General features: G+C 40.6%; 1 protein-coding gene across 8 annotated transcripts in view; it reads right to left on the bottom strand.

The window, feature by feature from the left end:
• Positions 1–2,902: 2,902 nt before the first annotated feature.
• The window catches only part of MDH1B (malate dehydrogenase 1B), a 28,719-nt gene continuing 13,149 nt past the window's right edge, over positions 2,903–18,472 (bottom strand). For 5 of the 8 annotated variants that reach the window (XM_072978301.2, XM_072978272.2, XM_072978286.2 and 2 more), the window contains 7 exons: positions 17,820–17,983; positions 14,665–14,804; positions 13,304–13,355; positions 9,280–9,342; positions 6,147–6,212; positions 5,233–5,310; positions 2,903–3,802 (listed from right to left, as the gene is read on the bottom strand). In XM_072978301.2, coding sequence (XP_072834402.2) covers positions 3,789–3,802; positions 5,233–5,310; positions 6,147–6,212; positions 9,280–9,342; positions 13,304–13,355; positions 14,665–14,804; positions 17,820–17,983 — 577 coding nt within the window. In that variant the 3' untranslated portion in view covers positions 2,903–3,788. The remainder of the gene's footprint in view (positions 3,803–5,232; positions 5,311–6,146; positions 6,213–9,279; positions 9,343–13,303; positions 13,356–14,664; positions 14,805–17,819; positions 17,984–18,472) is intronic. The other 3 variants (XM_072978275.2, XM_078379533.1, XM_078379543.1) reach the window with 1 other exon arrangement.

The following is an 18,472-nucleotide window of genomic DNA, read 5'->3' as shown; positions in this document are numbered from 1 at the left end:
CTTCCTAACAATTGTGTGAGTTAGAGATTGGGGTATTCGTGTAGAAACATCCCGCCCCACAAATGGACATAACGAGGATCTGATCCCCTGGGGCAAGACTGTCCAATTATTGTCTGCTGTTGTCGTGGGCTCTGGGCTCCCTTCCTATCACTCTGGATCACCCAGCTGGCCAGCCACTCTTCAACCTGACAGAGAGGCTCGTCCTCCCGCCTCCTGCCAGGAGTGGCTAATAGACTGCAAGCTCCAGAGCTACAGGAGGGAGAGCGGAGCCCATGGCAGCAGTGGACAGTGAATGGACAGTCTGGCCACAGAGGGCAGGACCCTCATTATGTCCACCTGTGGGAGGTATTTGTATATGAACACCCCAATCTCTATGTGAGATTTATGATGCAGCGGGCCCTGCACACTCCTTTACTGGATACAGACAGATACTCTATGGCACCTTTATGGGGCCTCCACCCAACAGTTTTGACCCGATAGAGTGGGTTCAGTCTAAATTCCTTAGGGCAATATTTGAAGTTCCAATATGTGTAACGAATGCACAAATTCATTTAGAGACTGGCTCAATAACAATGGCAGCCTCCCTTCAGTACTGGCTTAAAATAAACGTTCAATTACAAGGATTAACTCATTTACTCCTAGAGGACAATTTTCAATTGAGGTGGTTAAAAGCTGTCATAAATAAATTGCAAGTAATGGGCTTCTCTCCTCAACCAATATTAAGCATGCAATGGGATGAAGCAAAATCAGCTCTTAAATGGAGAATAATGGATATGGAGAGACAGGTAGATCTCAGCAGATGCCCCAATTTTAGAGCAATAGACATGCATAAATATTGTCTGCTCTCTATGGCCTACCTATCAGAGCTTGAGACGTATAAGTTTAGGAAAGTCTTTACTCTGGCTAAATGTGAGGCTTTCCCTTCTGCAGTGTTGGAAGGCAGATTTAAGAAAATTCCGAGGGAACAGAGATTCTGCCCTTGTGGCTCTGACAAGATAGAATCTATCGAGCATATGATGCTCAGATGTAACAGGCATAATAAGATTCGAGGAAAATATATTACACCTCTCTTAAAAGATATGGCAGGTCAATCGGATTCAGACTACTGTAATCAATTGCTAACCGACCAAAATCGGACTACTGCAGAACTGGTAGCGAAATTTTGGGTGGCATGCTATAGCAGCCAGAATAGACAGCTAAACCCTTAGACTTTGGTCTTACATTGCTATATTTGCTGTTTTAGATATTTTATTTTTTGTATGTCTGGTGTGGCTCTTTGTAGTGCATGCCAGTCTTTGAAGTTTTGTACTCAATTTTGTATGGCTTGATGCCGTAACTATAAAGTATGTATGTATGTACTGGCTACAGAATCAAAATCCTGCCAAGTCTGATGTCCAATTTCATTATCATAATTAATCACAGTACTGAAATTAATATCCTAGGACTCATTCTCCTCTCTTGTGCTCAATACCAGGGAAAACAATGGACATGGGGAAAAGGGGAAACCTACAGTGTCCCCCCATGACAAAAATAAGATTTATCAAACAGAATACGATGATGGACTTTGACTTGAAGAACAGCAGAATTCTACTATCCAGAGCTTTTTTACAGGCGGTTTCCAAACTTTTTTACTACATAGGAAAATTACCGTATTTTTCGCACCATAAGACGCACTTTTTTCCCACAAAACAGGGGGGTGGAAAGTCTGTGCGTCTTATGGAGCGAAGAAAACAGATTATATTTTCCTGTTTTCTTCTAAAAAATTGGTGCGTCTTATGGAAAGGTGCGTCTTATGGAGCGAAAAATACGGTAACTTCAAAAGAGGGACGTGAAGAATATAAACTCAAGGATCTGTGAGAGGTAGATTAAATGATCTGAATTCATAGCCATTTTTATAAGTGTATTTTTAATTCTTCAAGCCTTACAGGGATGAACATCCTATTTGGTTTCTATCTCCGTAAGAAAAGCCTCAAAGCTCAAGAATTATAAGCCTAAAGTGTTGTGCACCATGAAATTGTTGTGGATTAAGTTCTGTGTGCTCTTCATTCACACAAGGCACTCTATGCAAGGAGAGGAATTATGCATAAGAATCAAATAGTGTCTGAAACAAATTTCATGGGAGTTGACCTTTCCTGTGCTGCGTTTCCTTTACACATTACAGACTAATGTGCTTTTATGGAGTCTACATTTGTCTGAACATTCTTCTTGCATCTGTTTCAGTGCATGTGCATGGAATATAAATGCACATATAGTTTGCCACAACTAGTAGACATGCACAAATATTTCAGAACTCACTATGAGTCTCTTAACACGATATACCTGTGGTTTACACTAGTGATGGGAATTTTGGCTCTCCAAATATATTTGGACTGGGTTTTCCATAAATCTTCACCAGAGTCTATATCAACTGTTCCTAAACTAATGCTCTCTAGTTATTTTAGAGCACAATTTTATCTGATGCCTAATGGATTGGTGCAGATGCCCCCAAAGCTGTTAGCAGTTGTAGTCCAAACCCCCTGGAGGGCCCCAATTTGGAACGCTTACTGCAAGACAAGAGAGCAAAGATATCAGCACCAAGAGAGGATATATGGTTCTCTAGAATTTAAAATTATCCTTTGTGCTGATTACCTTTTTTATTTATCTCTGATCCTCAGTATTCTGATCTGGCATCAACATGGATGATTAATCTGGTTGGAGATTTATCTGACTGTTCAATCATCTGCTAAAAATCAACTGCCCAAAATCTGAGTGGATTAATTTCTATTAATTATTTCTCATATGATTACATTCAACTGTTATTGATTTTTTAACAGTCTTGGTTGTTGACAGATAGACGCTATTAAATTTCAAAAAATGTAGTACCTGGATTATTCTTTGATGGGGAAAAAAAGCCAAAAAGCCATGGTGTTAAGATGTCTTTATTAAGGCTAACTAAAATATCACAACGTGATTAAAAAGTTTTGGATAATCCCAGAATTCTCTGTCAGGCTAGTTATCAAACAAAAATGACAAAAGCATCAGAAGAAACAGCACGTGCAGCATGAAGAAAAGCAGTCTGCAGTCCAAAGCTGTCAGGAAATGTGTCACTATCATTATACTCTTTTCTGAGACAACTGGTCCATCATCCTATTTTTCCTTGTGGCTATTAAGTGAAACAAAAACAAAAAGGTGTGTGGCCATGGAAATGAAGCAATAACGGGAAAGTCTGAAGACAGAACAGAAGGTGCATTGAACAGACTTAAGACATTCAAACTGTTCTCAATGTAAAACATATTACAGAGACTACAATCTTGCTTTCCCTATGTACAACAAGAAGAAAAGGGAGCATAGTAAGAATGCAAGTATATAGAGGAGACAACAGAAAGCGCTGTCCAAACTGAGGTAGTTGTCTTGAACTTTCCTTTCTGCAAATGTCATACTTCAATATTTTAAATTCCTTATGCATTTTCCAGTCTGGTACATTAATTCTACAATGGTTGTCACTGCACTGAAATGAAGCCAAACTGGTGTTAAGCCAAATACTCCAGCTCAGACTGATCAAGACATATCTAACGTACCATGCATCAAACAGGAAAGAAACATGCTTATGTTTTTATATAGCTAGAAAAAGTAAGAAACAGGAAAAACTGCCATTCTCCACGATCAAATCTTTTGCTGCTGAATTACTAAAAAAAGGACATCGACCACATTCAGGAATTCTCACAGCTATTACTGAAATGATCAGTAATTAAATATGAACTTCCTTCTCTGTTGCTCAAATTCACCTCTGCTTAAAGGAAGTCATCAGCTCAAATTTCAAGACCTGCAGAAGAAAAATAAATAAACATAGATCAGCTTTCAGTTGTTCTTAGTCATAGAATAATCTACGTCAAATCTGGGATTTATTTGACATCTACATCAGTCATAGAATAATATCTACCGTATTTTTTGCACCATAAGACACACTTTTCCCCCACAAAACAGGGGGGTGGAAAGTCTGTGCGTCTTATGGAGCGAAGAAAACAGATTATATTTTCCTGTTTTCTTCTCCTAAAAATTGGTGCGTCTTATGGAAAGGTGCGTCTTATGGAGCGAAAAATATGGTAGTTAGCTGGTTATCCAAATGCTTATAACTTTTTACAGATACATTTTTGACAGAATGCAAAATTTGCTGTACAAGGAAGTTCAAATCCTGTTGATAGAGAAGAAAAACTAAGAGCATTATTCTCAGAGTTCACCACTATGCCAGTACTTAGGATGCTAATGCAGCCATGAGTAAAAGGCTGCTACTCCATTTATGCTGTATTTACATATATATTATTTCAGTGCAAGAATGCCCAAGAAGATTTTGGACTGAAAACTCCCATTGTCCTTCATCATTGGCTACAGTGGCTGGGGATCATGGGAGCAGTGGGCCAAAACACATTTGGAGTATCAAGGTTGCCCAGTGTTCAGGCTCTCTTTAATGTCTGCAATGAAAAATATACGACACATAAATGCGAGACTTTTTTCTTGAAATACACCATCGATGTGCATTCAGAAGATATAACAAATCATATGGGTCCATGTCTCTTTCACACTTTCTACCCAAGCAACCCTAGTGGAACTTCAGTTTAGCTATAACCTAACCAGATTGTTGCACAAAGTTGGACGAGGCTCAAAACACAGAAAGAAAGGACCTTTATTATACAAACTGCAAAAGTAATATAACTCTGATCAGAACAGCATTAAGAAATGAACAAAGCTGAGGCAGAGGGAATGAAGATTAAATCCTGAAATAATCAGGATAAAAAATTAGAGGTGATGTTTCATTTCCTTCTGGCTATGTTTAATTGGTCATACTGTCAAATGAATTACTTGGAAAAATGACAAACACTATCTTTTTATACAAAGATTTTTGGTAAACAGAATTTATATTATATTTTCTTGCAAAAATATACATACTGGCTAAAATTCTGATTAGTAACATCATCCAAAAACATTACTCATTAATTTATAGTTCCCTGTCGCCTTCCCCTAGTTCCCTGTCTCCTTCCCCTAGCTGAAAAGTCTGTTTTATTTGAAAACTCCAAACATTTCAGGTACTAAATTGTACTATGACTAAAGGAACACCTTACTGCCAATGATTTCCTATCAATCAGAGTTAGTGGAAGTCAGAAGCCAAAGCAAATATGAGAAGATGCTATTCATTAACACACCAAAGTACTGTATTAGTTTTTTTAACAAGGGTTTTAATTAGCTTCTTTGGCCTACCATCTGCAGGTTCTTCAAATTTTTCATCAGTGAGTTCATCAAAATTTTCATCTTCTAGACTCTTTGATTCTTCAGTCTCTGTCATAAAAAGAAATTATAACTGTACACTGAGGCTAGAATCAGAAATAGAAAAAACATGTGACTAGAAAAGGAAAATCCTCAACTACTACAAGCCTCCGAGCGTTACAACTGGAGTTCCTCTTTCTTCCAGGACTGTTTCTTTATTTGGTGATTGGTCTTTAAGATTTAAGACTGGGATTCCTCTGAAATCTGATTTCACAAATCCAAAAAGGTGGCTTCAGTCAGTTCTCTGCAACTCTGTTTCCAGTTCTACAGGCTATCTCTGTTGTTTTTTCTTGCTATAATCTTGCAGAAATTATGGCCTACACATAAATGGACCAGGCTGAAAAATGTAATGCTGGCCATTAAACAGAAACATGGAAAAGACTGGAGTTCTGTTGCCAGCACCCCAACATTACATTTAGCTTTACATTTCTTGAATTGACATGGGCAAAATAATTTCTCTGTCTCAGAGTTAGTCCATGCATGAATATTTATCACTTGTTTATATCCCAAACAAGTAGGGACTTGCAGAGATACAGGAATGTAGCAAAACTTTCATAACTCACCTTACTAAAAATGTAATTCTTTTATATGTGATCAGTTCATAAACTCAGCTATAGTTACAACATGAGATACTGGTTTTATTGTATAGAGAGCTCTTCTCACTAGCTGTTAATCATTGGCAATAAAATAAGCAGCTTAAGGAGAATAAATTGGAGCAGAGAAAAAGGACTGAGTTGTTTCATTCTGTCTGCCCATTTTGCCAAGGTGGTTTGCAATGTGCCCAAGTTGATTTTGGTTTCTAAAATATATGACTAAAAAACCTCCACACAAAATCCTGTGAAAGTTACCTTCAGCAGCAGCCTGGTCTTCACTTTCTAATGCTAAGATCTGGCCACTTGATGAAAGTCTGATATCTGAAAAGGACCACATTAAAGAAAAGACCAGTCCAATGAGTTCTTATCAATGCAACAGTTCAAGGGGTCATAAATGAACAGAAAAAAAATGCCAGCCCTGGGAGGGAAATAGCAATCTATGTCTGTTTCCTTGTCTCTGTCTGTACAGCAAAACTGTGAGAGATTTTTAAGGGCAGCCTATAGCAGTTCCCAACCTTGTCTGTTAAGCATAAGATACCAACTCCTGCAATGACACAAAGGAGAATTTGCCATATTCTTTATCTGATATTATAAACCTGCCCATTTCACAAGAAATAGTTTCTCTACTTAACATCAGCTGAGTCCCACAGTCACTTAAAATTCTCTCTCTTTGTCACTTAAAATTCTCTCAGGCACTCTGACAGCACTGCATGAAGTTAACTTCAGGACTTCATGTGTGACTAGACAGTCCAGTCACCCCAATCTGGAATTAGCTGAATAGTGTCGCTTTGAGACACAGTATGCCATTTGAGGTGATCTTTACAATCAAACAAGGATCAGGTGGTTTTGGGACAGGAAATCATTCTGCACCTCAAAGCAACCTTATTTAGCTACAACATCCTCTCCAGTATTCCCCTCCATTGGAAGGAGAAGGTTACAGCTAAAAAAAACTTATAGGAGAGAGGCATGCAAGGGAATCTCCTTCCTATCAAGTGAAACAGAACTGGAGTTTAAGGGGGAGTCCAATTCACATCCCACGGTGGGCCAGGGGAAAGCTGGGAAAAATATTTTTCTATTGGTAAGTGAAATGCTGGTCAGTTGGCTTGCCATCAAGTGGCGTAGTACTGGAATTTTAAGAGAACAACAACCCATCCAACAGTCTTTTAAGAGAACAACAGTGTCATCCTCCATGGGGGACCAGGAGAAAGCTCAACTTTTTTTTATTGATCAATGGCATATTACTGACATGGGGGATCCACTTTGATTTGATTCTGGTGATCAATAATGCTGAAAACAAAAACACATGCTAAAAAAAAGTAATCCCTTCTAGGGACCCAAAAAGGTGCAGGTAGGCATGGATAAGGATCAAACAGGTGTGCAATTGCCAGAACATCGTGTGGTTGCCATAAAGTGGAATGAAACTGTCCATATCAAAATTGGTCCACAAGGTGAGATAAAGCACCATCTGATGACTGCTTTACTTTTATCAGTCTCTCACTACTACACACACTTCGAGCTACATGTGCTACATACACACTAAGTCTGCCGTATGAACGTCAATGACATGTGCAGGATTCAGTATGGATCAATTATCAACATACCACATTGGGTGCTTGCTAAACTACTTGCAGCAGTTCACCAAAAAAAGAGATATTTTGTGCTGTGATCTGCTTGCTGCACAGGTGTGGTCGTTGTTGTTTAGTCATGTCTGACTCTTCGTGACCCCATGGACCAGAGCACGCCAGGCTCTCCTATCTTCCATTGCCTCCCGGAGTTGTGTCAGATTCATGTTGGTAGCTTCGATGACACTTTCCAACCATCTCGTCCTCTGTCATCTCCTTCTTGCCTTTACACTTTCCCAACATCAAGGTCTTTTCCAAGAAGTCTTCTCTTCTCATGAGATGGCCAAAGTATTGAAGCCTCAGCTTCAGGATCTGTCCTTCCAGTGAGCACTCAGTGTTGATTTCCTTCAAAATGGATAGGTTTGTTCTCCTTGTAGTCAAGGGGACTCTCAAGAGCCTCTTCCAGCACCACAATTCAAAAGTATCAATTCTTCGGCAGTCAGCTTTCTTTATGGTCCAGCTGTGGTTCATAAAGCTAGGGTACAGGTGTGGTACCTGTAACTAAAATTTAACCTAGACTATATTTTATGATGCCAATTCTGGAGATGTTAATGAGAACAGATATTGAACTTGTATGTGAAATAGCAGCTCTGATATTTCTTGTGGCTGCAATATACATCACAACTCAACGCCAGGTTTCAGAGGGTCAGTAAAAGTCTGAAGACTCCAGATATTTTTTAAATGAGAGAGGTAGTTCTAACCCATCCCAAATCCCTCATGATTTCATGGGAGGAGGCAGCTGTCAGCTCCTGGAAGGGAAGCAAGGCCTGCTGCCTCTGAGGATGATGGTGACAGCAGTGGCAGTGGCAGGTAGGGAGGCCCATCCCTTCGTTCGTTCGTTTGTTTAGTCGTTTAGTCATGTCCGACTCTTTGTGACCCCATGGACCAGAGCACACCAGGCCCTCATATCTTCCACTGCCTCCCGGAGTTGGGTCAGATTCATATTGGTTGCTTCGGTGACACTGTCCAACCATCTCATCCTCTGTCGTCCCCTTCTCCTCTTGCCTTCATACTTGCCCAACATCAAGGTCTTTTCCAGGGAGTCCTCTCTTCTCATGAGATGGCCAAAGTATTGGAGCCTGAGCTTTAGGATCTGTCCTTTCAGTGAGCACTCAGGGTTGATTTCCTTTAGAATTGATAGGTTTGTTCTCCTTGCAGTCCAGGGGACTCTCAAGAGTCTCCTCCAGCACCACAATTCAAAGGCATCAATTCTTCGGCAGTCAATAGGGACTCAATACATGACTTGGAAAAATGATTCTGAGTCGTGAGTTTTTTTTAAAAAAAAAAAACAGTGAGTCACTGGTGTGACTTAAGTCAGGCTTAACAGAGAGTTGTGACTCGTGAGTCCCCATCCCTGGAAATATTCTGTATAAAGTTCAATATTTGTCCATTATGCAGGAGGAGGAAGCTAATTCACCCATAGTTCCATTTATTTCAGGAGTGGGCAAAGTACAGCTTTCCCAGATGCTGCAGGGCTGCAACTCCTGTCATTATCCAATGGGGAGTGTTATACTTTGCTCACCTGATGAGCTATAAAAATTTGAATTGCTTCAATTACCTTAATATCTACCAACACTTGAGTTGTATATTTTTAAAGGAATTGGAAGTCCATTTGAACACTCGTCTAGCACATTATGCTAGCACATCTTAACACCAGTACACACTGCTGTTTATATTATTTTACCCTGGAGAAGTCAGGAAGATGGTATGGTAATGTTTTCACCACAAGTATTATACACTTAACATTTTTATTTTTATTTTCTTACCATCTTGGGGTTCAATGATTTCTTCTTCTTCTTCCGTAATATCAGTATATATCTTACGAAGTTCTGAAAGAAAGTACATTCTTTCATTCAACTACAAACTCTTAATAAAAATGGAGAACTAGGCCGAAGTGAAGTATGATAACAATAGGGTTTTGAGGTCTAAAAACGCCTATTTGAAATATCTTTTTAAAATAATCCAAAATGAAACTGCAGCCCATTAAGAGATGTAGTCAAGTATTTTAACATTGTAAAATTGCATAATTATGATTTAATTTAAGGTTGCAATCCTGTATCCTTCTGCCTTGGGGGTATACTGTATCACACTGAACTCAATGGGCCTTTCTCCTGAGGAGACTTTTTAAAAGTCTTGAACTATAAAACAGGCCTGCACAACATGGGACTGCATTTATTTATTTTATTTATTTATTTAATTTATACCCCGCCTATCTGGCCCACCGGACCACTCTAGGCGGCTTCCAAATATAAAATCAAATAATAAAACATAGACAAATACATAATAATCAAACAAGAACAGCAGTAAAGATAAAAAGGAAAAGTAAGAAAAAATCAAGAGTTGGCTGGAGGGAAGGCCTGAATAAACAGCCATGTTTTTAATTGGGTTTTAAAGGTGCCCAACGTGGGGGCCGCGCGAATCGCCGGAGGGAGATTGTTCCAGAGGCGAGGAGCCACCGCCGAGAAGGCCCGGTTTCGTGTCTTCTCCTTCCGGGCCTCTCTCAGCGTCAGGCTCCTCAGCCTCACCTCCTGACTCGCGCGGGTGATCCGGGTAGACCTTGGTGGGAGGAGGCGTTCCGCCAAATATCGAGGTCCTAAACCGTTTAGGGCCTTATACGTAAGCATTAAAACTTTGAAGTTGACACGGAAACAGATGGGCAGCCAATGCAATGCGGCCAGCGTTGGAGAGATGTGTTGATATTTTCTCACTCCTGTAAGGAGCCTGGCCGCCGCATTCTGCACCACCTGAAGTTTCCGTGTCAGCCTCAAAGGCAGCCCCACGTAGAGCGCGTTACAGTGATCTAATCTTGAGATTACGAGCGCATGCACCAAGGTAGTGAGCGCCCCCATGTCAAGATAGGGTCGCAGCCGGGCAATCCGCCAAAGATGGAAAAATGCGGTGCGGACTACCGATGCCACCTGAGTTTCCATGGTGAGCATCGGGTCCAAATATATGCCGAGGCTGCGGACCCCACTCTTCGCGGCCAAGGTGGTCCCCCCAAATGTGAGAGAGCCACCCAAGCCACCTACCATGGGGGCACCCACCCTCAGAACTTCCGTCTTATCCGGATTCAGCCTCAGTCCGTTCTCCTGCATCCATTGCAGTACGGCCCCCAGGCAACGCTGAAGGGAAAGGACAGCATCACCTGCAGTTGGTGAAAAGGAGATGTAGAGCTGGGTGTCATCGGCATATTGATGACACAAAGCCCCACATCCCCTAATGACCCCACCCAGCGGCCTCATATAGATGTTAAACAGCATTGGGGAGATAATCGACCCCTGTGGAACCCCACAATTGAGACTCCACGGGGCCGAGACGCTCTCCCCAAGCTGAACTCTCTGGGGACGGTCCCCCAAGAAGGAACGGAGCCAGGCAAGTGCCAAGCCACCAATTCCCAACTCAGAGAGCCTCCCTAGGAGGATACCGTGGTCGACGGTATCAAAGGCCGCCGAGATGTCGAGGAGGACCAGCAGGGAGATTTTGCCACTGTCGGCCTCCCTCAGCAGGTCATCGTACAGGGCGACCAATGCCGTCTCAGTACCGTGGCGCGGCCTGAAGCCCGACTGAAATGGATCCAGGGCATCCGTTTCGTCCAGGTGAGCCTGGAGCTGATCAGCCACCACCCTCTCAACCACTTTGCTCATGAAAGAAACATTGGCGACAGGCCTATAATTGCCAATTTCGTCCGCCGCCAAACTAGGTTTCTTTCTTATGGGCCTAATGAGTGTCTCCTTGAGGGCGGATGGAAATCTACCCTCAAGGAAAGACTCATTTATTATTACTGTGGCCCATTCTGTTGTTATCGGCCTGGCTGCTTTGATTAACCAGGCCGGGCAAGGGTCCAAGGAGGAGGTGGTGGCCCGGCAGCGGTCAAGCACCCTGGAAACGGAATCAGGCGTTACAGGCTGAAAAGAATCGAAAGTCACTGGGTAAGATGGAGTGCTGGACATCTCTGCTCGACTCACTGTTTTTAAAAACGGAGAGAGCTCCCGGCGGATGGCCTCCACTTTAGATTTTAAAAAGGCTGCAAACTGGTCAGGGGAAAAACTAGGGGGAGGCCTATCACCTGAACCAGTTCCAGATAGGTCGCGCACTATTTAGCTCTTCCTATCTTGCACTGTCCTGTGCCCAGTGCTTGATACATCTGATAATGTTCTAAATGTTGGTGCCTTGAAACTATAAAACAATGGGAATCAATGGGTGGGATACAAGGAATATCCTGCTAGTTCACTGATTGTATCAGATTATCAATATCGCCCTTGGAATTTTTTTTAAGATAAGGCAGCCAGCATGAGGTAGGTAGGTACAGAACAAAGCCTAACCCCCTAAGTGTAGTTTCTCAACAAATGTGATAGTGCGTAGTTTTGACATCTTCCCCGTCAGAAATCCCTTCACTTCCAAAAGCAGTTTGCTATATGAATTAGAGGTAGGTTGGCATGGTTGTTTGAGAAAAACATTGCAGTCTCTTTCAGTCATGACTCATGACATAAGCGTCACTGGGTCTTTTTGGTTGTGAAGCTCCGGTTGCGGTCACACTGCCAATTTGATCCGAGTCATTTCCAACTCTGTTTACATCAATGTCACATTTGTTGAGAAACTACACTTAGGGGGTTAGGCTTTGTCCTGTACCCACCTACCTCATGCTGGCTGCCTTATCTAAAAAAAATAAAATAAAAAATGCCAAGGAGGATATTGATAATCTGATACAATCATGGAAATGTACAAGCCAGTAGAGAGAGAAAATGGCAAGACTCTTCCTCCTCCTTCCCAAAGTGAAACTGAACTCAGAAATTCACAATATTCTGAGCTTTTTAATTTTCCAAGGAGGAAGGACTGCTTTCCTCTGGCTGTTAAATTTCTCTGTCCTGTTGAACTATTGACATCTCCCTTGGGATTTTTTTTTAAAAAAAAGGTAGCCAGTACAAGGCAACAGATACAATTTTAGCATGCCGAACAGGAAGAAATAAGGCCATTTAAGGGCATCTACCTCATGGCTTCCTGACTGATGCTTTGGTGGATATGAAGTGCAACTTTGCCAAGGGAGAGGATCCCTGTACCTTTAGATGTTCAAGTGAGAGCATTTAGACTAGATAAACCTGAACACTTTATGGTATTGAGCCCCCAGGCACTCTGATTGCTGGCGGAGGCATTTCCCTTCTTCATATGAGGAACAGCTTTCCGATCCTTCCCCCACTTGACTATACTTGCAGGGTCTGGCTTCCCTCTTACGGCCAGGATTGCAGCTACAGACTCCTTACTACCTCTTAAAGCACTTACGAAACTTACAGGAGCATTTACATACACAAAGCAAATGGGACTGAAGCAATTTAGGGATCAAGTTATTTTAAAAAGCCTTTACCAGCTGCGTGACAAAAACTCAACTTTCATAGCCAAATAAATTGGTTTTACACATGTGTCATCTGCCCAGCAACTTTTACATTGATTGAAACAATGCTAAAGTACAGTTCTTATGGCCAAACATCTGTATCTTGATAACAAATGGTTTTGTGCCACATTGTTGTCCTTTTTATGCATTTTCGCTGACAGAATTACAAATGAAATTCACATTGTATTATTAATCCTCAAGTAACCAAGGATTCCAAGAGTCTAGCACTACATAAAATGGTTACAGTTCATTCAGCTTCAGCTAAAACCCAAAGAGTATATATTTACAGTTTTTGTTCAGTTTTGAAATCTAGCCCCAAGAATATAAGCTTTGAAATCTGATCCTCAGATTCTCCTTGTATTAGTTGTTACAAAAAGTACTCTTGTTATTCTGCTTATTTTTACCTCGCCTCTGTGGGTACAATTCTTTCACTTCACCTAATGCAACTTGCTTTTCCTGCATGGGGAAAAATATTTACCACAGAACAATTATAGGTGATAACACATTTTATATACTGTATAGAAATTGCATTCCAATAAATTAACTTCAATTAACATAACTCATTATAACCTTTGCCTGAATATATTAGTCTGCTTCCTTTGCATAATGTTTATAGCTTACTTCCAAACCTGTTGGTTTGGAAGTAAAGTGCTCAAGAAAATATGTCTCAGTTTAATAATTTAATATGGTTAAGCTTGGAATCTCAGGAAATTGGTGAGACTCCCAAGAATATTTTCTTTAAACAAAATAAAAGCATTGTAAAAAATACTGAAAACTCTTTTCTTAAAAATATGTTGTTAATTTGGAACAAATATTTAAAAAAATGTTCCATCAACTTCTCCATTACATCCAGTGGTATAACTGGAGAAATATAGTGACTCTATTAAGAAAAAAAAGTTACTGTTATAAAAATTAGTTAGAAAAGATGGGGAATAAAGAAAAATAATAGATCTCAGGAATGGAAAGAATATATTGGTTTAATCTTATTCAGTTAGAGCAGTGGACTAAAGACTGGGTAAAAAGGAACAGTAAATGTAGGATTTTATGAGATTTGAAGAGAAGGTATTAGAAAAGGAAAAGGTAGATGAAAATAAGACAATGAAAGGGATAATAAGCAGAATTTACAAGATATCAACAACAGCAGAGAACCAATAATATTATCTTAAAACATTATGGGAACATTATTTGGGAGAGTAAAAAGGTACTCAGGTCTGGAAGACTATATGGGATAAAAGAACATTAAAATCTATGTCAGTAAGGATAAAGGAAAAAATTATAAATTAGTTTGGAGAAGGTATTTAACTCTGGTGAGATTAAATCAAATAGATAATTACTCTAATTTATGTTGGATAGGATGTCAGAAAATAGGTACTTATTTTCATATGTGGTGGGAATGTGAGAATATAATGAAATTTTGATGGTTGGTTTTTAAGGAAGCAAACAAAAGGATTAAGATAGAGGTTTGCCCTAAAATAGCTCTTTTATCAATATTTGATAAGGTGCAATGAAGCTGGAAAGTAAAAGAATTCAAATTCTTTAACAGCAGCAAGATTAATGGTAGCAAGGAATTCAAAAGTAAAGCATGATTTTCAATCAAATGAATGGTATAAAGAAGTTTGGAATATAGCTATTAATGATAAATTATTGTGCTCCTGCCTCCTATTGCCATGTGACCCTAAATGTTTGTTCAAAGCCAATTTGGCCTTTAGTTGAAAGAGATTCACCACATGTTTCACATACTACTGGAATGAATGCAGCATATTACCCGAATTAGGTCCCAGGCTAGTATTTGAAGATACTCTTGATTCTTCTCACTAATCTCTAGTTCTGTACAGACAATCCAGTTGCCATTTTTGAATTTTACAGGCATGGAATAGACAATTCCTTCAGGAAGCCCAAACTGGCCTAAGGAACAGAAATGGTAATCTGCAAAATGTTCCTTCCATCACAGATAACACACATGGTCTCACACCTTTATCATTTACCATTAAAACTGGAATGACAAGAACCTAGATCATGTCCATCCATTTTGTCACTTCAATTACTGAAGTGGCACTCAGTAATTTGATAATACTCTCAGCATTACCAGTGGCAGTAAAAGTATACCCCCCCCCAATTAATTTAGAAGCTAAGTGGAGGTCTGAAAGGTGGAGAACAAATACTGTTTGGCTTGTTGAGGAGGGGAGATGATATTGAACTGTAGCAATTTCAGTAACCACGAGCAAGGATTGATACAACCAGAAGAGTTTTCTCTCCATGGGAAGTCTATCAAGAATGAAGTTTATTCCTTGCGCGTTGATAAAAAACACAGAAACCAAGTTCATATGCAAATGTCTTGGTCAGCAGCAATGGACAGTTTATTACCAAGAAACAAGGACCGTGTGTTATCAAAGCAAGCTACCGTATTTTTCGCTTCATAAGACACACCTTTCCATAAGACGCACCAATTTTTTAGGGGAAGAAAACAGGAAAATATAATCTGTTTTCTTCGCTCCATAAGACACACAGACTTTCCACCCCCCTGTTTTGTGGAGGAAAAGTGCGTCTTATGGTGCGAAAAATACGGTACATTCTGAAAAGAAGCGGTGAGAATTTTGAATAACTCTCAAGGAAATGTCGAGCATAACAAGACATGGCCTATACAAATTAAGCACTTAAATGAATTAATTTAGCTCTTTGTATGAATTATTGTTCAGGCTTCCCAGTGGATGGTTATTGCTAAAAAGAACTGTAAATATTATAAATGTGTGTAGCCTTGAGATAATCTTTTAGGCATTTCTGTGGCTGTATATATATTTTTAATTAATGTGATTAGGATTTCAATTAAGGTGGTTTGGATATCACAACTATTTATTTTATATATCTGACTGATATTTCATGACATGTATCTATAAAAGCATTTAAGTAAACTGTTAATAGGTGTGTTTAGTAAAACAGAGGTTTTGTTTATATTATTAGGCTTTCAGTGCACTGGTTTTTTCTTGTTTTTTGGGTACCATGACACAGTGAATCAGCAATACTTTCACAGGACCTTTAAAAAAGCCCTTCAAAGCACTGCTGATAAATTATCAACAATTTAAAAGAAATGCAAATTGTCTCCCCCCTGACTTGCCCTCCAAAGGAGAGCTGAGCAGAAGTTTCCAATAAAGCAGCTTATCAAAAGAGACAGTCTTAACCCTCTTGAGAGATCCTTCCCTTTAAAAGGGTGTGACGGACAGGCCAGAAACCACACCTGTCCATCACAATGGAACCCTGATTTTGCAACCAATGGTTGAGCAGGAGGGAGGAACCAATGGAATATAAGAGGAGAATGGAAGACAGTTAAAAATCAGATAGGACCAGAGTTAGAGATTTCAGTTAGAAATGAGTTAGAAGTAGAGTTAGGATTTCAGTTAGTCAGGAGTTAAAGAGCTATACAGTAGTGCCCCGCATAGCGAGGTTAATCCGTTCCAGATTAACCTTCACTATGGGAAAACATCGTTAAGCAGAACGGGGAAACAAAGTTTAATGCATTCCAAATGGGCCCAAAACTCACAGTTCTCCGATGTTTTCCCATGTTCCGGCGGCCATTTTTGGTGTTCCAGTGGCCATTTTGGGTATTCCGGTGGCCATTTTGGGTGTCCCCGGCAGCCATTTTGGGTGTCCCTGGTGGCCATTTTTGGTGTCCGGTGGCCATTTTGGGTGTCCGGCGGCCATTTTGGAACCGCCAAACACCTGTTCCCCCATTGTAATGCGAGCATGCCCTCGCATTAGCGATGGGGAAATCCGCATCGCAATGCGGATTCATCGTTCAACTGTGCGCTCGTAATGCGAGGCACCACTGTATAGTCAAAGTTAGAAGTGAGAATAGTAACAAGTAAATACAGAAGTTGGTTAAATGGCAAATAAGTAAATAAAAGAGGACATTTCAATGATTGTGATTCTGAGTAAATATATAAAGAACATCTGTAACTTTAATATAAACTTTCAATTGTTGGTAGCCAGTGTCTGAGTGAAATAATTTATATTGTGGATAAAAGAAATCCACTGGTTGCAGCGAAAAAGGGTGAAAATTAAATGTCATGCCCGAAAGGGAAACTGGGTGTGTACAAGAACAAACAGGGGAACTGGGGGTGTGTGATAAAGGGAAACAATTTTCCCTTTAAAGTGAAACAAGATCTTGCTTGTGCTAAACAAGGTCACTTCAGGTGCGGTGTGGTTTCCTGACCCAAGACCTCCTGATTCCTTGCAAGCAAATACAAGGATTGTACTACAGCCATGCCCCACCTTAACTGAAATTAAGTAACTCTCTTTAGCTTGATCCAGCCCACTCCAATTTGGCCATCTAATCAAGCTCAGTATCTGGATCCAACACACAAATTACTAACACAGCAAGACCCAGGAGTTCCATCAGTCTTAAATCATACAAGATCTCACAAAGACTACCTTCATGATCCATCCATCCACAAGCCTATATGGGGGTATTCGTATACAAATATCCCCCTACATGTGCAGATAATGAGGGTCTGGCCCTCTGGGGCCAAACTGACCACTCACCTGTCCGCAGCTGCTGCAGGCTCCAGGATCCCTTCCTATTGCTCCATTGTTTGTGATGGATTAGCCACTCTTCGATCTTGCAGAGAGGCTCGTCATCCCACCTTCTGCCAGGACTGGCTAATCCATCATGAGCAACGGAGCGATAGGAAGGGAGAACAGAGGCTGCGGCAGCAGCGGAATCGTGAATGGAACATCCAGCCCCAGGGGGCCAGACCCTCGTTATCTGCACCTGCGGGGGGGGGAATATTTGAATTCATATAGGAATGCCCCATCTCTAGTCCTAATATTTTCATTTAGATACATCTTTTCTGTGGTTTCTCATATAAATAGAGTAGTGTGATAGAGAAGCACTTGAGGATTATTTGAATAAAAGACAATATTTACCTTCAGCAATTACTCCTAGAGAGATCATCTCTCCTGGTGGGGAGTCCTGGTACCAGGACTTCAGCAGAGTAGCGATGGTGTGTGCAGGAGCCAAGCCTAAGCAATGAGTTCCCCAAGAAGTCAGAGAACTCAGTGCTATCAGAAATTCCGTACGCATCCACACACTGTTAGTGAGAAAGGACAGTTTTTCCTAAATACAAATACATAAAGCTACAACAAAGTTACTCCTTTTAAGACAGAAACACTAAGCAATCCTCCCTCCCTCTCTCTCTCTCTCTTTTTTAATAAAGGCTCTCTTCAAGAAATTTTGTTTCAAATCTCTAGCCTTACATGTTGCCACAATTTCTTCAGAAAATGTGAAATGATGTGGCATGTCCAGACAATGAGGAAGATCCCCAAACAGTTTGCGCCTCTCCATCTCTAGGCACTACAAACTAGGGTGCAAATGCGTGAGTGCTTTATCTTTAATCTGCTGCTGAACTGTGAGATGAGTCGTTTTCTCCCGCCCATTCCCCTCCTAGCTATATTGTCTACCATCCTCCCACATTTCCTGTAGTCACTTAAATTCCAGAAGTGCTTTGGTGCTGATGGGGAAGATTACAGATCACTGGAAAATGCTGGGGAGGAGAATGTCTCGAAAAGGGCATCTTCCA

Source organism: Pogona vitticeps, chromosome 1 (genome assembly GCF_051106095.1).
Source record: "Pogona vitticeps strain Pit_001003342236 chromosome 1, PviZW2.1, whole genome shotgun sequence".
NCBI classification, from domain to species: domain Eukaryota; kingdom Metazoa; phylum Chordata; class Lepidosauria; order Squamata; family Agamidae; genus Pogona; species Pogona vitticeps.
The sequence above is the reverse complement of the archived record's forward strand: the minus strand, read 5'-3'. Positions and strand labels throughout refer to the sequence as shown.